The sequence below is a fragment of the Rutidosis leptorrhynchoides genome, chromosome 3 (assembly GCF_046630445.1).
Source record: "Rutidosis leptorrhynchoides isolate AG116_Rl617_1_P2 chromosome 3, CSIRO_AGI_Rlap_v1, whole genome shotgun sequence".
NCBI classification, from domain to species: Eukaryota; Viridiplantae; Streptophyta; class Magnoliopsida; order Asterales; family Asteraceae; genus Rutidosis; species Rutidosis leptorrhynchoides.
This window is the reverse complement of record NC_092335.1, coordinates 661,881,794-661,896,188: the sequence shown is the minus strand read 5'-3', so window position 1 is coordinate 661,896,188 and position 14,395 is coordinate 661,881,794. Positions and strand designations below refer to the sequence as shown.

Below are 14,395 nucleotides of genomic sequence, written 5' to 3'. Positions count from 1 at the left end.
TTGACTTTTGTTGACCTGCTTGGACTAGTTGACTTTTAATTGCTTGTTGAGTCAGTCTGAGAACTAGGACTTTGCGTACATTATGGGTTGACATAGTGTGACCTATATGTATATTTAAGATGACCTATTTGACTAGGTTGCGTTGTTCGGTCGAGATTGTTCGACTACTGTACGATTTTTACTAAGAGATATTTCAGTGCTTTTGCTAAGGTGAATCTACAGTCCCTACTACGTTTACAGGGATGAGATAACATGCTTTTTATAAATGTTTTACATATTAGGCACAAGTACTTAAAACAACTATGCATATGAGTTCAGATCAAAAATCCCTTAGCTTGATTATATTAATTACTTTAAGTAAGCTCGACTTATAGGGACGGTACCGTTAGGTTTGACAAACCTCACCTAAACATAACAGGTGCTTATTTTGTTGTTACTTGTACACTTGATCGGTGTATGCTTAGAAAGGGTAAAGGGAAGACGTGTAGCTTAGCTATCCGCGGGTTAAAGTTTTATAATCAAGTGCTCATGATAATGTATGCTTTTCTTACAATGTTTTTCAGAAATTTTGTGGCCTAACTTACGAAATGCTTTACTAAACCTGTATATTTCACTCAACGTTTTTCGTTGATGTTTTGCATGTTTTATCTCAGGTCCATAGAGGTATAGCTTCCGCTTTGCAGAGTTGTTATGCTTGTTTGCTGCCAGATCTGGAATGTTATCCAGCATGTTTTCAATCATGTCTTATTTAAAGAACAACTATTCGCATTGAAACTATTTAATTATCGTAATGTTTGAGTTACTTACGTTGGTCGTTTATGTCAAATACTTTTCAGTCACATTTTCTTAATAAATGACTTTGTTTTGGGTATTTAATGCGAATACAAAACGTCTCATATAGAGGGCATGACCGCTAAACTGTGAGACCGGAGTTAATTCACCGTTAGTGGATTCTGACGGGGTATTACATTATTAAACGGCTTATTGGTTTGTTGCTTGAATTGTTTTCGGGCATTGTTCATAAGATCTCTCCCCTCCACCCGCATCCACTTTGCCAAATCTCCCTCGAGCTTTGAATAAATCGCAATAAATTTCTTAATATCCTTTTCCATTTTACTCCATTTCCCGTAATTTGATCCGCATGTCTTTGCTCCAGAACTAGCGAATTATATTATCTTCGAACTTCACCCCAAAATGAATTGAACGTTTGTGATTTTCCCGTGTCCGGATGCTCGGAAACATAAACCCAACACTCGGCTAAAATTCTACTTTCCGATTCGGTCCAAGGAACTTTCGGACACTACACTTTCTTTCCTTTCGGATCGGCTACGGGTTCGGATTCGGGCGCGGGTTCGTTTTCCCGTGGTGTTTCCAAAACTTCTTCTTTATCCAATTCATCAGGTAGTGTCGAATAATAAGGTGTCGGGGTGGGTGCTTGATATTGTTGATGAGGTTGGTTCGGGTAGTAGGGAAGGTGTTGTTGTGGTTGAGTCGGGTAATATGGAAGTTATTGTTGTTGTGGTTGTTGAAAATCTTGAAACATAGACATAAACGGGTTGACATTTATAATTTGGAAAAAACCACTAGTTTGTTGCTATTCGAGTAAATTTTGAAACATATCTTGATCGACGGTGCTTTGATATTGAACATCACGTCTTTGTTTGCTTTTCCCTTTTGAATTTATTTTGAAACTTATTTTTTTGTGATAAAATGTTGGTGATATGAGAGTTTGAAATGTATATGAAATGAGTGTGGATATGAATATGTATATATATAGAGTGTAATAAAAAAAAAAAAAAGGAAACTAGCAGTTTAAAGAGCCGTTACCTTTTATTTATTTATTTATTTATTTTTTGCAACGGTCACATTTTTGTTCAATTTCTCCGTTCTTCTACATGCATGATAAAGAAAAGAGAAAGGACGAAGAGGATGGCGAAGAGCAGGGCGCGAGGCAGGGCTAGCCAGTGCCATCAGCGCCCTGCAGGGCGGTTTCAAGGGCGATGCCCACCACACCACCGTTGGGAGGAATCTGAGTACTTAACATATACATATAATAGTTTCAGAGAATTGAAACAGAAATAACTTAGATAGCTAAATTGGTTTTGCCCCTCTCACCCTAAATTTGAGTATTCAACATCTAATAGTGTATATTTCTCATTTTCGCCCCTCCAAAACAAATGTTCAAAGAAAAAGAAGCTTGTCTAAAAAAATAAGATTAAGATTAAAGAATCATTAAGCTTACTAATCTTCTATTTTATCTATTATTACAAAACTTTAATTACATAACTCTTTTTAAAAAAATCATAGCTGGCAAAGACTTTCTCCTTGGATCAAATTCAACCTTTTAATCTCGGCCCTTAAAAAGAAAACATACTTACACCCCAATACCCCATGAAGAAAAACGTCACGCAAAAAAGGCTTTTACAACTTTGCCTTAGACGCTTATTTGTTTCAATCTACCGAATCAAAATCTTTTTTGAAAAAACCAGCGATTCAATCCACACATTACCATTGCATCCTTCAAAATCCTCTGTTAATTACACGATCATGAAGGATTTTTCAATCAGGGTTTCGTTTGCCCTAATTCTGATATCTTATAGCGATTCAATCCATACCAAACAGCTGTTATATGTTCCAGTCAGCGATTCATAATTCTGATTATCATAATCTTGATATATATCAATACGTGTGATAATCTTCTTATATATATATATATATATATATATATATATATATATATATATATATATATATATATATATATATATATATATATATATATATATATATATATATATATATATATCCTGATATCAATACCTTTGATAATCTTCTGATATCGCGATTCTCCACTCATATCCTGCAATGTTTTTACTATCACGTTTGGGTTCTAATTTCATGGCTCAATTTTTCATTTTTTCTTAACTATATATTTCTGCTTCATAATTAGAGTGGTTAAGAGAATTGAATTTATTTATGGGATCAGTTTATTTCGATGCTTAGATTATTTATCTAGATATAAACTGATTTAACTGCTTTAACTATGGTTGTGTTTGACATTCAGTTTCCAGTATTTTGTATGTTTAGAATGTTTCTAAGATCTAAAGTTAAGTTCTCATTAGTTGGATTTGATGCAGGTTTTACAGGTTACTAAACAAAGGTGGTTATGTAAGTGCGCGAAAGGTGTTCGATGGAATGACTGAGAGAGAGATATAGTTACATGATACAGGTCTTCTTATATATCAATTTACAATTCAAATCATTAAATCACTAAAAGTTTATATGTGTAGTTACGCTAACCATACTTTTATATTTATTTTAGTGTAGGTGAAAGGAGTAACATTTGTGATTAACATAGACAAAATTTCATTCCTCGTCCCTGAACTTTACATCGACTTTGACTCCCTGTCCTTTTTCTTTTTTTTGTGCATTCCTCGTCCCCAAACTATTAAAAGCGTACATCCCTCGTCCCCCCGTCTACTTTCTGTCTATTTTTCCGTTAACACCTATCACGTGCAGATCATGTGAGGGTAAAAAGGTCATTAAACTACAGGGACGAGGAGCGTAATTATATCTTCTTCTTCAATATTCAATTTTGTCCCCAAATCATACACCCTACTAAAATCAAATTCATTCCTCTTCTTCAATAAAACTTAAATCTAACACACAAAAAATTATCAAATAGAAACACAAATTCATTCCAGAAACCATGCAATCCATACGAATTCTAGAAAATTATTTTTTTCAACTTAATTAATTTGGCGAAATTATAGGGATTTGCAGGTTTTTGGTAACTGTAATCAAAATTAAAAAATTGAAAAAGAGATTGATACTGAAAAATTCTATTCAACTTAAATTTAATATTTAAATAACATTCAACATTAAAAATTAATTAAAATTGCAGTCAATTATCAATTAATTTAAAGATTGAAAAAATTGAAAATCAATATAATGTACATGATTTTTCGAATTAGGCTGTCGAACAAAAATTTTATGAAATGGAACCGGTCCAAACCCCTGCCTAGTAATTCAAGTGTTACGCATCCAACTCCCTGCCGAAACTTTGAACTCCGTCGCCGGCAGCCTCCGGTACGCCCTCACGTTCTCCTTCACCCTCAAATTGATGGCGGGATATGGTTAACCTCAGATCTGGTACGAACTCGAAAAAATCCGGCGACCTTAGCTCAGATTCGGTGACTGCGGTGCAAAGTGAAAACGAAATCACCCTAGATTCGTGAAAGATGAATAGAGAGTGGGTGTGTTTGTGTTTGTATTTGATGAATTGAGGTTTGGATTCTGAAAAGATTTGAAATTTTAGGGAGTATGGTTTTCTATTTGTGAAAGATGAATGATTTATCTATTTGTTTTCTGGATTGCATGGTTTCTTGAATGAATTTGTGTTTCTATTTGATAAATTTTTTTTTGTGTTAGATTTAAGTTTTATTGAAGAAAAGAAATGAATTTGATTTTATTAGGGTGTATGATTTGGGGACAAAATTGAATGTTGAAGAAGAAGACATAATTACGCTCCTCGTCCCTGTAGTTTAATGACCTTTATACCCTCACATGATCTGCACGTGATAGGTGTTAACGGAAAAATAGACAGAAAGTAGACGGGGGGACGAGGGATGTACGCTTTTAATAGTTTGGGGACGAGGAATGCACAAAAAAAAGAAAAAGGACAGGGAGTCAAAGTCGATGTAAAGTTCAGGGACGAGGAATGAAATTTTGTCATTAACATAAGGTGATACGAAAAACTTGATTGAGGTATTTGTGATTAACACAAGTCGGTTTATAAATAGATTAGTTATAATACAGTTTACTTATTCTCAGGTTGTCCACCACAGAGCTTCGGTTGACTTATCTCCATGTAACTGTTTTTCCCCATTCCGCCATTTTCTTGCATTCATTTTGTTGTTGCTAATTGTTATCGTTATTACCTTCTCTTTTCTTTTTTCTGATGCGCTTCCGGAATTGTTTGTCGTCTTTCTTTTTGTGTTGCTCATTATGCATGGCCTTAATTCGCTTTTAACTTTGTTATGCTGTGTGATTGGGGTTTTCGTCAATGACATGTTATCCTGTTCGTTGTTCGGTGAAAAAATGAGCTTTAAGACCAATGTTTGCGGGTTGTGATTCCAGGTTCTTGCCCCATTCTATCTGTTTTATATTTTAAGGTAATTGGGATATTATTATGTGCTTTTTGTCTTTCATTTTGTTCCTTGTTGAGTTTATATGTTTTTTTTCCTATGGTTGTTGATTGTTGGTTCGCGATGGTGCATGTGTTCATAGAAGGTTTTTGTAGTGGATTGTTTTGTTCGATTGTTAGTTCCTTTTTATTAGCTGCATATCATTATTGACCAAAAACATAATGGCAAGTAGAAAAAAAGAAAAAAGTATATGTAAAGAATGTGTTTTTGGGGATGTTGGTGGTAATGTGGGCAAAAAAGTAGTTTCATTTTTGGTGGTTAGTATCTTGCTACAGAATCTGTTATCTAGACACACTGTATCTGATGAATATTATTTTTGTGTTATATTGCTATGTTCGCAACTAGGGGGATGTTGTGTGTTTACATCTTGTGAGGTTAACGTGTATGGCTTCTCAGCTACAGTTGATTTGCATTTGCCTAACCCGTGCTATTGCAAATACATTCATAAACACAATGATAAAAAATTACACTAGCTTTGTACTGTTATTTGCTTATTATATTAGTTCATCTTTGCATTATACCATTTTTTGGTAGAAAGTTACTAGGGTTTCAGCTCATTATCAAGCTTAACGGTAGTTACCGTGTTTGAATATATTCTTCTGTGAGTTACTTGTAAAGTCATAGTTGTGATACTTCTCTTATTAGGCATCCTGTTACGAATTTTTCTATAAATATACAAGGCATAATGTTTAGGATAATAGAAGAGTCTCTAATTATGTAAAAGATTTGTTTGTGGTGGTACTACTCTTTGTTTAGTCGCATAATGCATGAGTATAAATATATTGAATGCACGTGATTATGTTTAACTGGGTTATTGGTATTTGTACATGAATACTTTTCAGATTGTTGCGCTACTGAACAAAATGTACGTGACTACTATCCACTGAATTGTGCCTTGATATGACTATTTGAAGCTGAAAGTATGCCTTCTTGGTATATGGTAAAATTTGAGTCTATAACCTTGAAGAGAAATGTATTTCACGTCTCTATGGGTTTTGACGTTGGGCCCATTACTTGTAACTCCTTGTTTCAACCTTTATGTAATAATGAGCAGGGAGATGCCTAAATGTTCTTGCGGGAAATTATTTCGCTCTATACAAACATTTTTTTCAATAATGTAATAATGTTTCAATAATGTTCTTGCGGGAGATGCCTAATGTTTTTGTTGTAGGCTGATATGTTGCATAATAAAACTTTACAAAAGTTTGATGACATAAGTGACAAATGAACAATGAGTTATAGCATTGGTGTCAATAAATAAATACTTAAACAGACTTGCAACAAAACATCTACATATTAGTATTTTACATTATGGTTTTCGTTCAATATACCTATGGTCATTCTTACAGTTATTCGTATCCCTTTTTTAATTCCCTAAAACAATAATATATTTTTTATTAACGGGAAGTCGAGAATAAATGCACATTTTGAATGACAAGTTGAATAACAAATGTTAATTAAGTTGATTTTCTATACTTAATAACCCCCAAGTTTTTTTCAGTGTTCGTGTTATGCTAACACATAATATCATTCATGTTTGGCGTGGAGCTTTTATGAGCTTTTAAGAGCTTTTAGCTTTTAGTTTTTAAGAAAAAGCTCATGTTCGAAAAAATAGTTTTTGTTTTGGTGACAATAGCTTGAAACTTTTTGTTTGGTCAAAAGCTCTTATTTGAAACGCTCATGGAGATAGCGTTTATATTTGAGAGGAGCTTTATCATGTTTAATTTACTTAAATATCCATGTTGAGTACGTAAACATAAATCGTCCAGACTCTCAAGTATATTTAATGTATATCCATATCCAATACAATTACAATAGAGATCTATCCATTATCAAATACAAATTGCGTTGTTCGGGTTCCTTGATGGTTCATGTTACTGTCATAGCTGAAGTTTTGTTTGGGGTGTTGCTCTGTTTAGTATAAGCCAGTACTCTAGATTCCGTTTGTTGTACTCTTAGTTTTACTTTATAGCCTAGGTAAACGTGTCTTTCACCCTGTTGATGAGACTGTTTGTCTTAGGTTTGTTTAGTTTTGGCTACGGCATGTTGGTTTCTTTTGTATCGCTTTGTACTTGTTTGATCTTCGGATCCGTATTAATGTTATCGTTATTTTGCCAAAAAAAAAAATTTACAAATAGCTACGTCATTACTCATTAATTATAAGGTAAGAAGTAAAAGGGGGCAAGCATGCAATAAAAGCTTTCTGTAATTAAGAAAAAGATATATGTGACTTTCAACTTGAACACGTAGTAGTGGAGATTATACAATACAATGAAGTGGTGTTAAAAATAATAACCAAAAATGAAGCGGTGTTAAAAAAACGATCAAAATCGAAAGTCAAATACAAATCTTTGTTTAGCATCAAGTGTTTCTTTATCGTGTATTTTTTGTCATTTTACTATTTTTTAAACAGTTTCAGCTACTTTGCCAAACACCTAAATATATCTAAAAAGTTCCAGCTACTAGCTAGCAAACAGCTACCAGCTAACAGCTCCAGCTACCAGCTAGTTTCTTAATCATGTAATGTACAACAACATCACCTAAAAAATTATAGGATAATAAAAACGTATAATACGTGTTTCATTTCGATATTACAAAGACACATAATTCTTTCCTTCATTTAACCGTGTAAAATAAATTTAATTATTATATAATTCTGCGAAATCGGGTTATAAACTAGTAATAACATTAAAACAAATTCATATAGCCGTAATTAAGCATCTAGATTATAGATATAGATACCCATAATTGATCAATATCAATCAATATATTATATATTCTCTGATGAGTGAATATAATTAAAACAAACATGCTTGTGGGTCAAAGTTGGATACTTCAAATCGGACCTATAAATGGTTAACAATAACCGCCATCTGAAAAGCATGCTGGCAGATCAGAGACCATGGAGACTTTAGTTTCAAGCTGGTCTAAAACTTGTATTAAGGTACCAGAAAACTATATCTTACCCGAGGGCCAAAGGGCCGGTTCAGATGAGATTCATGCATGTAAAAGCTTCCCATTGATTGATCTATCTGGGAATCAAAGTAAAGCTATTCAAGAAATACTTTATGCTTGTCAAGAATTTGGATTTTTTCAGGTTTACTAAAGTTTCCTTTATTTTTCAGTTTAATAATTTAATTTTACTAGTATATATATAATATATAATAACGAACTTCTGTTAATAACCAGGTGATCAACCATGGAGTTTCAGAAGATTTAATAGATGATACCATAAAAGTGATAGAGGAATTCTTCGATTTGCCCAATGAAGAGAAGGCACAACTATTCTCAACTGATCAAAATAAAGCTTGCAGATTATATACTAGCAGTTATAACTACAATACAGAAAAAGTTCATTTTTGGAGAGATGGTCTACGACACCCTGTTCATCCGCTAGACGAATGGGTTCACTTATGGCCTGAAAAACCTACCAACTACAGGTAATTTTAACTAACTATTAATTAAATGGGTTAATTGAATCAGAATCTCGACTTGAGATGTTTTAGTTAATTTTAATGTTTCTTGTTTGTTTTGTATTGAAGAGATGTTGTAGGAAAATACTCGTTGGAGTTACGCAAGCTGACATTGAGAATATTGGAGCTGATTTGTGAAGGATTAGGTATTGAAGCTGGATATTTTGAAGGTGACCTAAGCAAGAATCATGTGTTGTCGATCAACCACTATCCTCCATGTCCGGATCCAAGTTTGACAATGGGAATACCAAAGCATGCCGATGCTAATCTCATAACCGTGCTTTTTCAAGGCAACATTTCAGGGCTTCAGGTTCTTAAAAATGGGCAGTGGCTCGGTGTTGAGCCAGTGCCCCATGCTTTTGTGGTTAACATTGGCAACCAACTAGAGGTGATCTTGTTTAAACAATCTATCTTGATATATACATGTGTCAGGGAAAAAAAATCTACCTTTTCGAGCCAAAATTCTTCTCACGAGAAAAAACATAGTAAATAAATAAATTGTACCCTTTTCGGCCGACATCTTGTCCAGAGAAAAGCCCGAGAAAATTTGCACTTTTTCGAGCCAAAATTATTTTCACGGGAGAAAAACAATTTAAATACCTTTCCGAAAAACATATGTCGTCCAGAAAAGTTCTAGTCAAAGCTTTCAGAAAAGCTGACCAAAAAGCATCTTTTTGTCGTGTGGTGGGTCTTTTCCAAACGACATAATGTCGTCTTGAAGATGTTTTAGAATGGTTACTTTTATCTTAGTTTTAATGAGGAGGATAATCTTTTAATTTGATATAAGAAATGAAATATCTAGTTGTATCCTTAATCAATTAGATAAATGATACCTAAATCTTGAAGATGTTTTAGAATGGTTACTTTTTTGACTAATAACTCATTAGCGACAAGGTAGCTAGATTATATTGTTGTAACTGTATTGTAGGTAATTAGCAATGGGAAGCTGAGAAGTGCAGAACATAGAGGGGTAACAAATTCGAAAGTATCTCGGACTACAATTGGGAGTTTCATACTTCCTAACCATGAGACCATTATTAAACCAGCGAAAACCATGATCGAAAGTGTTCCTCTTTATCGTCCCTTCAAATATAAAGAATTCTCCAAGTTATATGTAGATACGTTTGGAGACACTGACGCAGTGATGGAGGCTTTTAAGATCAAAACTTAATAAAGCATTGTAATCAACAAGCTAGTTTGACACAGATATATATGTCCTTTATATATGAATAATCAAAATAATGATGGAGATTAATAAGATCATAACTTAAAGCATTGTAATCAACAAGTTTGACACAAATATATGTTTCCTTTAAATATATATGAATAATCAAAATAACGATTGCTATTGATGCATATTTGTATGGCCGTCGCTGGACGAATAACTTTTATTATTTTATTATACACCTAGTTGATGTATACGCATAAAACTAGTCAGTTATAAGAGAATCTGTGAATGTTGGGCCCATTGGTACGAATGAAGCCCAGGCCTGTGTATAGCCTATATATACCAGTTGTCATGTAGCTTTAGGGTTAAGAGAGTAACCCTAATTGGGAGAGCCGTTTTGGCGTTCCAGTGCATAGGGAGATCATGCTCGATCTCCCCTGGCCACCAACGTTTCTCAGTTTAAATCAATATTGTAATCTCGACGTGTATTATATTATATTGATTTATTCGTGTTCATAATGTTTATCACTTCATGTTCATCATTTATCTCGATCTAAATGTAAATCGATGCTTGTTTATGATCAAAAGATCCGTTTGGGGATCAAGGGACCAACAAATTGGTAACAAATTGGTATCAGAGCAGGAGAGCATCCAAGTGTCGATTCCATTGAAGGTATGTGATGAAAATTGATTTTGAAATTCGTTTTGACTTTTGTTGACTTTTTGGGGTTTTGAGATCTAGATCGAATTAAGAAAAAGTAAAAACGTGGAAAGATTGGAAATCATCTCGTGAACGTTTCCTCAAGGTTTCAGATCTTAACTCGAAGTATTGATCGAGTTATGGCAATTTTTTGTTTCGAAAAAACTGAGACTGAAATCTACGTGTTCATCAATTTTTGATGTTTGTTTGTGAAATTTGGTAATGTTTTCATGTTTATCGGGTCCTTGTGCTACTTCCTGCAAATTTTTATGCGTTTTGGTGGAGATTTAAGTGGTTTTTGATAATCGCTGCCACGTACCACTGTAGACCACCATGGCTGCCACCACCTCACCGGATTACGGAAAATCATGATGAACACCACGTTCGTACGAAAGAGACCATGAATCGTGCAATTAAAGGTTCGTACAAACTAACGAGAAACTTAATTCGTATGCTTGATGTGTATAATTTTCGAATTTTGAAGATGAATTTCTGTTGTGTACGATTCATATGAATTGGGGAAGAATGTAAGTTGCAGCAGAAAAGACAAAAAAAGTCGGGGGTGTAAGATTCATTTTCTGAAAGTAAAATTAAATTTGCATTAGGGTCCCTAGCTGGTCCTCCATTTTCTTTTAGAAAGTTGTCCATTCTGCGGACCCCACATGTTCCTTCGTCCCCTACTACCCAACATTATTTTTTTTTTTTGCCAAAAATTAACCGAACACACCCATGATTTCTTTTTCGGATGATGTTTTACTTCTAGAGTGGGGCCTGGTAAACATTTAACCTTTTATCCATTTTCTTTCTCAGCCCAATGTCATTTTTTTATTCCAACAATAAACTAAACCCAATTTTCATTTATTAAATCCATTTAACCATACCCATAAACCAATTTATTTATCCAAGATCTATAAACTCAAGGTCCTTAATGTTTATTATTCATTATTTCCACAGAAACCTTTCTATCATTTTATTCACTAAAGTATTAATATATAAAGTTAAGTGGACAACCTCATGTATCCATTAAACTTATTTAGTAAGTGAGTACAGAATCACTCGGTAAAATATGAGGCTATTGTTGGGTAGTCGGGAGCATACGACTATTTACGGGCCAACGACGTTATATTTTATCTTCCGCATTTTGTTAATTCCGCTTTGCAGAGGGAATTTGTATTGGGCTATTGTTACGCAATCACAGGATCATACATTCGTCATTCTTGGTGACTAATTGGAGTACTTATTGATATGTTTGGGATTATTAGTTGTGGGATGGAAGCCTCTATTATATGCCTATAATATTTGAGTCATGAAGACGATAAGTGCCTTATAAAGTTTAGTAGGATGCTCCTATTAGAAGAGGGGGAAGTTCTACAGTTAACGATGTCGAGCTTATTGGTTTGTAAGAAGACTAGAACATCAGGAATTTGATCGAGCTCAGTCTTAGGGGGAATCTTCTTGTTTTAATACTATGGTTAACACGTACGAGTTATGTTTGAAGAAACTACAGGGAGGAATACATTGTTGTTTGAAATTTGGGTTTTCAAGTATTCTGGAAGACTTTTGATGGAGCTTGTGATTCATAAGATTATGGTACTAATACAGAGATTGACAGAAGATTGCAAGAGGTGTTTTCAATAATTCGCCAGCAACGTCCAAGAGGGAATTACCTTAACCCTACAACGAAGGAGATAGTTTGTGTTCAATAAATCTAAGCTAAATGGACAAAAATCGGTGTAAGCATTCGATATAATCAGCTGGCTGTGAAATTTGAGATGGAGCATCATGATGAGAATCAGCAGGAGGTGATTTCTATGGGTTCAATATCGTCATCTTCACCACCATCACCACCATCATCATCATCTTCATCATCATCACCTTCTTCATCACCACCATGTGACAAGTTGCCTCCTTTAGTATCTTCCCAAAAATATCCATGGTTTATTGTTGAGAATCTTGAAGAGGAGGGCATTGATAGAGAGTTCTTGTCTACACTAGATGACCCGTCGTTGGTTAAATATAAGTGTGAAATCTAATGACCCGTCCTAATCCATCTGGAAGAATACATTACAATTGATTACATCGCGAGGTACTTGACCTCTATATAATACATTTTACAACATTGCATTCGTTTTCTTAAAAGACAAACTTTCATTACATCGACAGTTGACGGCATGCATACCATTTCATAATATAACCAACTATAATTGACTAAGTAATAATCTTGATGAACTCGACGACTCGAATGCAACATCTTTTGAAATATGTCATGAATGACTTCAAGTAATATTTCTAATATGAGCAAATGCACAGCGGAAGATTTCTTTAACATCTGAGAATAAACATGCTTTAAGGTGTCAATCAAAAGGTTGGTGAGTTCATTAGTTTATCATAAATAAAAATTTCATAGTTTTAATAGACCACAAGATTTCATATTTTCATTTCTCATAAACATACGTCCCATGCATAAAGACAAAAATATCATTCATATGGATTGGACACCTGGTAACTGACATTAACAAGATGCATATAAGAATATCCCCTATCATTCCGGGAAATCCTTCGGACATGATAAAAACAACATCGAAGTACTAAAGCATCCAGTACTTTGGATGGGGTTCGTCGGGCCCATAGATCTATCTTTAGGATTCGCGTCAATTAGGCGTGCACTAATTCTCAAAATTAGTGATGTTCCCTAATTCTTAGGCTACCAAGCTAAAAGGGGCATATTCGGATTCGATCATTCAACCATATAATGTAGTTTCGATTACTTGTGTCTATTTCGTAAAACATTTATAAAAATTGCGCATGTATTCTCAGCCCATAAATATAAAGGGTAAAAAGGCAAATGAAACTCACCATACTGTATTTTGTAGTAAAAATACATATGACGGCATTTAACAAGTGTAGGGTTGGCCTCGGATTCACGAACCTGTATCATTTGTATATATATTAACACATATAATGGTAATCGAACAACTTTTTATATATATTTAGTTATGTATTAAGATTAATATTCATATATAATTTTATTAATACTTATAATATATCATAATGCTTATTTGATATATGATTTAATTAACGTTATATCAATATGAATAATATTATATTAGTTAATATATAATATTATGTAATGTTAGTATACATAAATATATATTTTTATATAAAAATCTTATGTTCGCAAAAATTAATAATTATAACAATACTAAGTTAAGGATAATAATAATAATAATAATAATAATAATAATAATAATAATAATAATAATAATAATAATGATAATAATAATAATAATAATAATAATAATAATAATAATAATAATAATAATAATAATAATAATAATAATAATAATAATAATAATAATAATAATAATAATAATAATGGTAGTAATAATAGTAATAATAATAATAATAATAATAATAATAATAATAATAATAATAATAATGTTACTTTTTAATAATGAAAATGTTAATAAAGAAAATGAAAATTTTTAATGATAACAAAATAATAATTTTTGTAAGAATGATACTTTTAATAATAATAATAGTTTTTAATAAAAAGATAAGTTTAATAATAACGATAATGAAAATGATAATTTTTATAATAATACATAATACTTTATAATAATAATAGTAATAATAATGTTTATCTATAATCTTAATAATAATAATACATGATAATTAATACTTGTAGTAGTAATGATAATAATAATAATAACAACAATAATAGTAAAATGATAATAATAATAATAATAATAATAACAATAATAACAATAATACTACCTTAAATGAAAAATGGCCTAAAAAGAAATAGCAGCCCATGCCCGGGCTCGAACCCTCGACCTCCCGTTCA

General features: G+C 32.8%; 1 protein-coding gene and 1 long non-coding RNA gene across 2 annotated transcripts in view; both read left to right on the top strand.

The window, feature by feature from the left end:
- LOC139899257 (uncharacterized) overlaps nt 1–6,209 on the top strand; it is a 203,914-nt gene extending 197,705 nt beyond the window's left edge. Inside the window, exons 2-3 of the long non-coding RNA XR_011777400.1 lie at nt 4,745–5,174; nt 6,050–6,209. This is a non-coding gene — a long non-coding RNA (uncharacterized lncRNA). The remainder of the gene's footprint in view (nt 1–4,744; nt 5,175–6,049) is intronic.
- A 1,894-nt stretch (nt 6,210–8,103) lies between these two features.
- On the top strand, nt 8,104–9,971 carry LOC139899255 (hyoscyamine 6-dioxygenase-like). Its single transcript, XM_071882070.1, has 4 exons — nt 8,104–8,304; nt 8,397–8,647; nt 8,750–9,068; nt 9,609–9,971. Exons 1-4 carry the CDS (start codon nt 8,110–8,112, stop codon nt 9,849–9,851), a joined length of 1,008 nt encoding a protein of 335 aa, XP_071738171.1. The 5' UTR covers nt 8,104–8,109; the 3' UTR covers nt 9,852–9,971.
- The last annotated feature ends 4,424 nt before the right edge of the window (nt 9,972–14,395 follow it).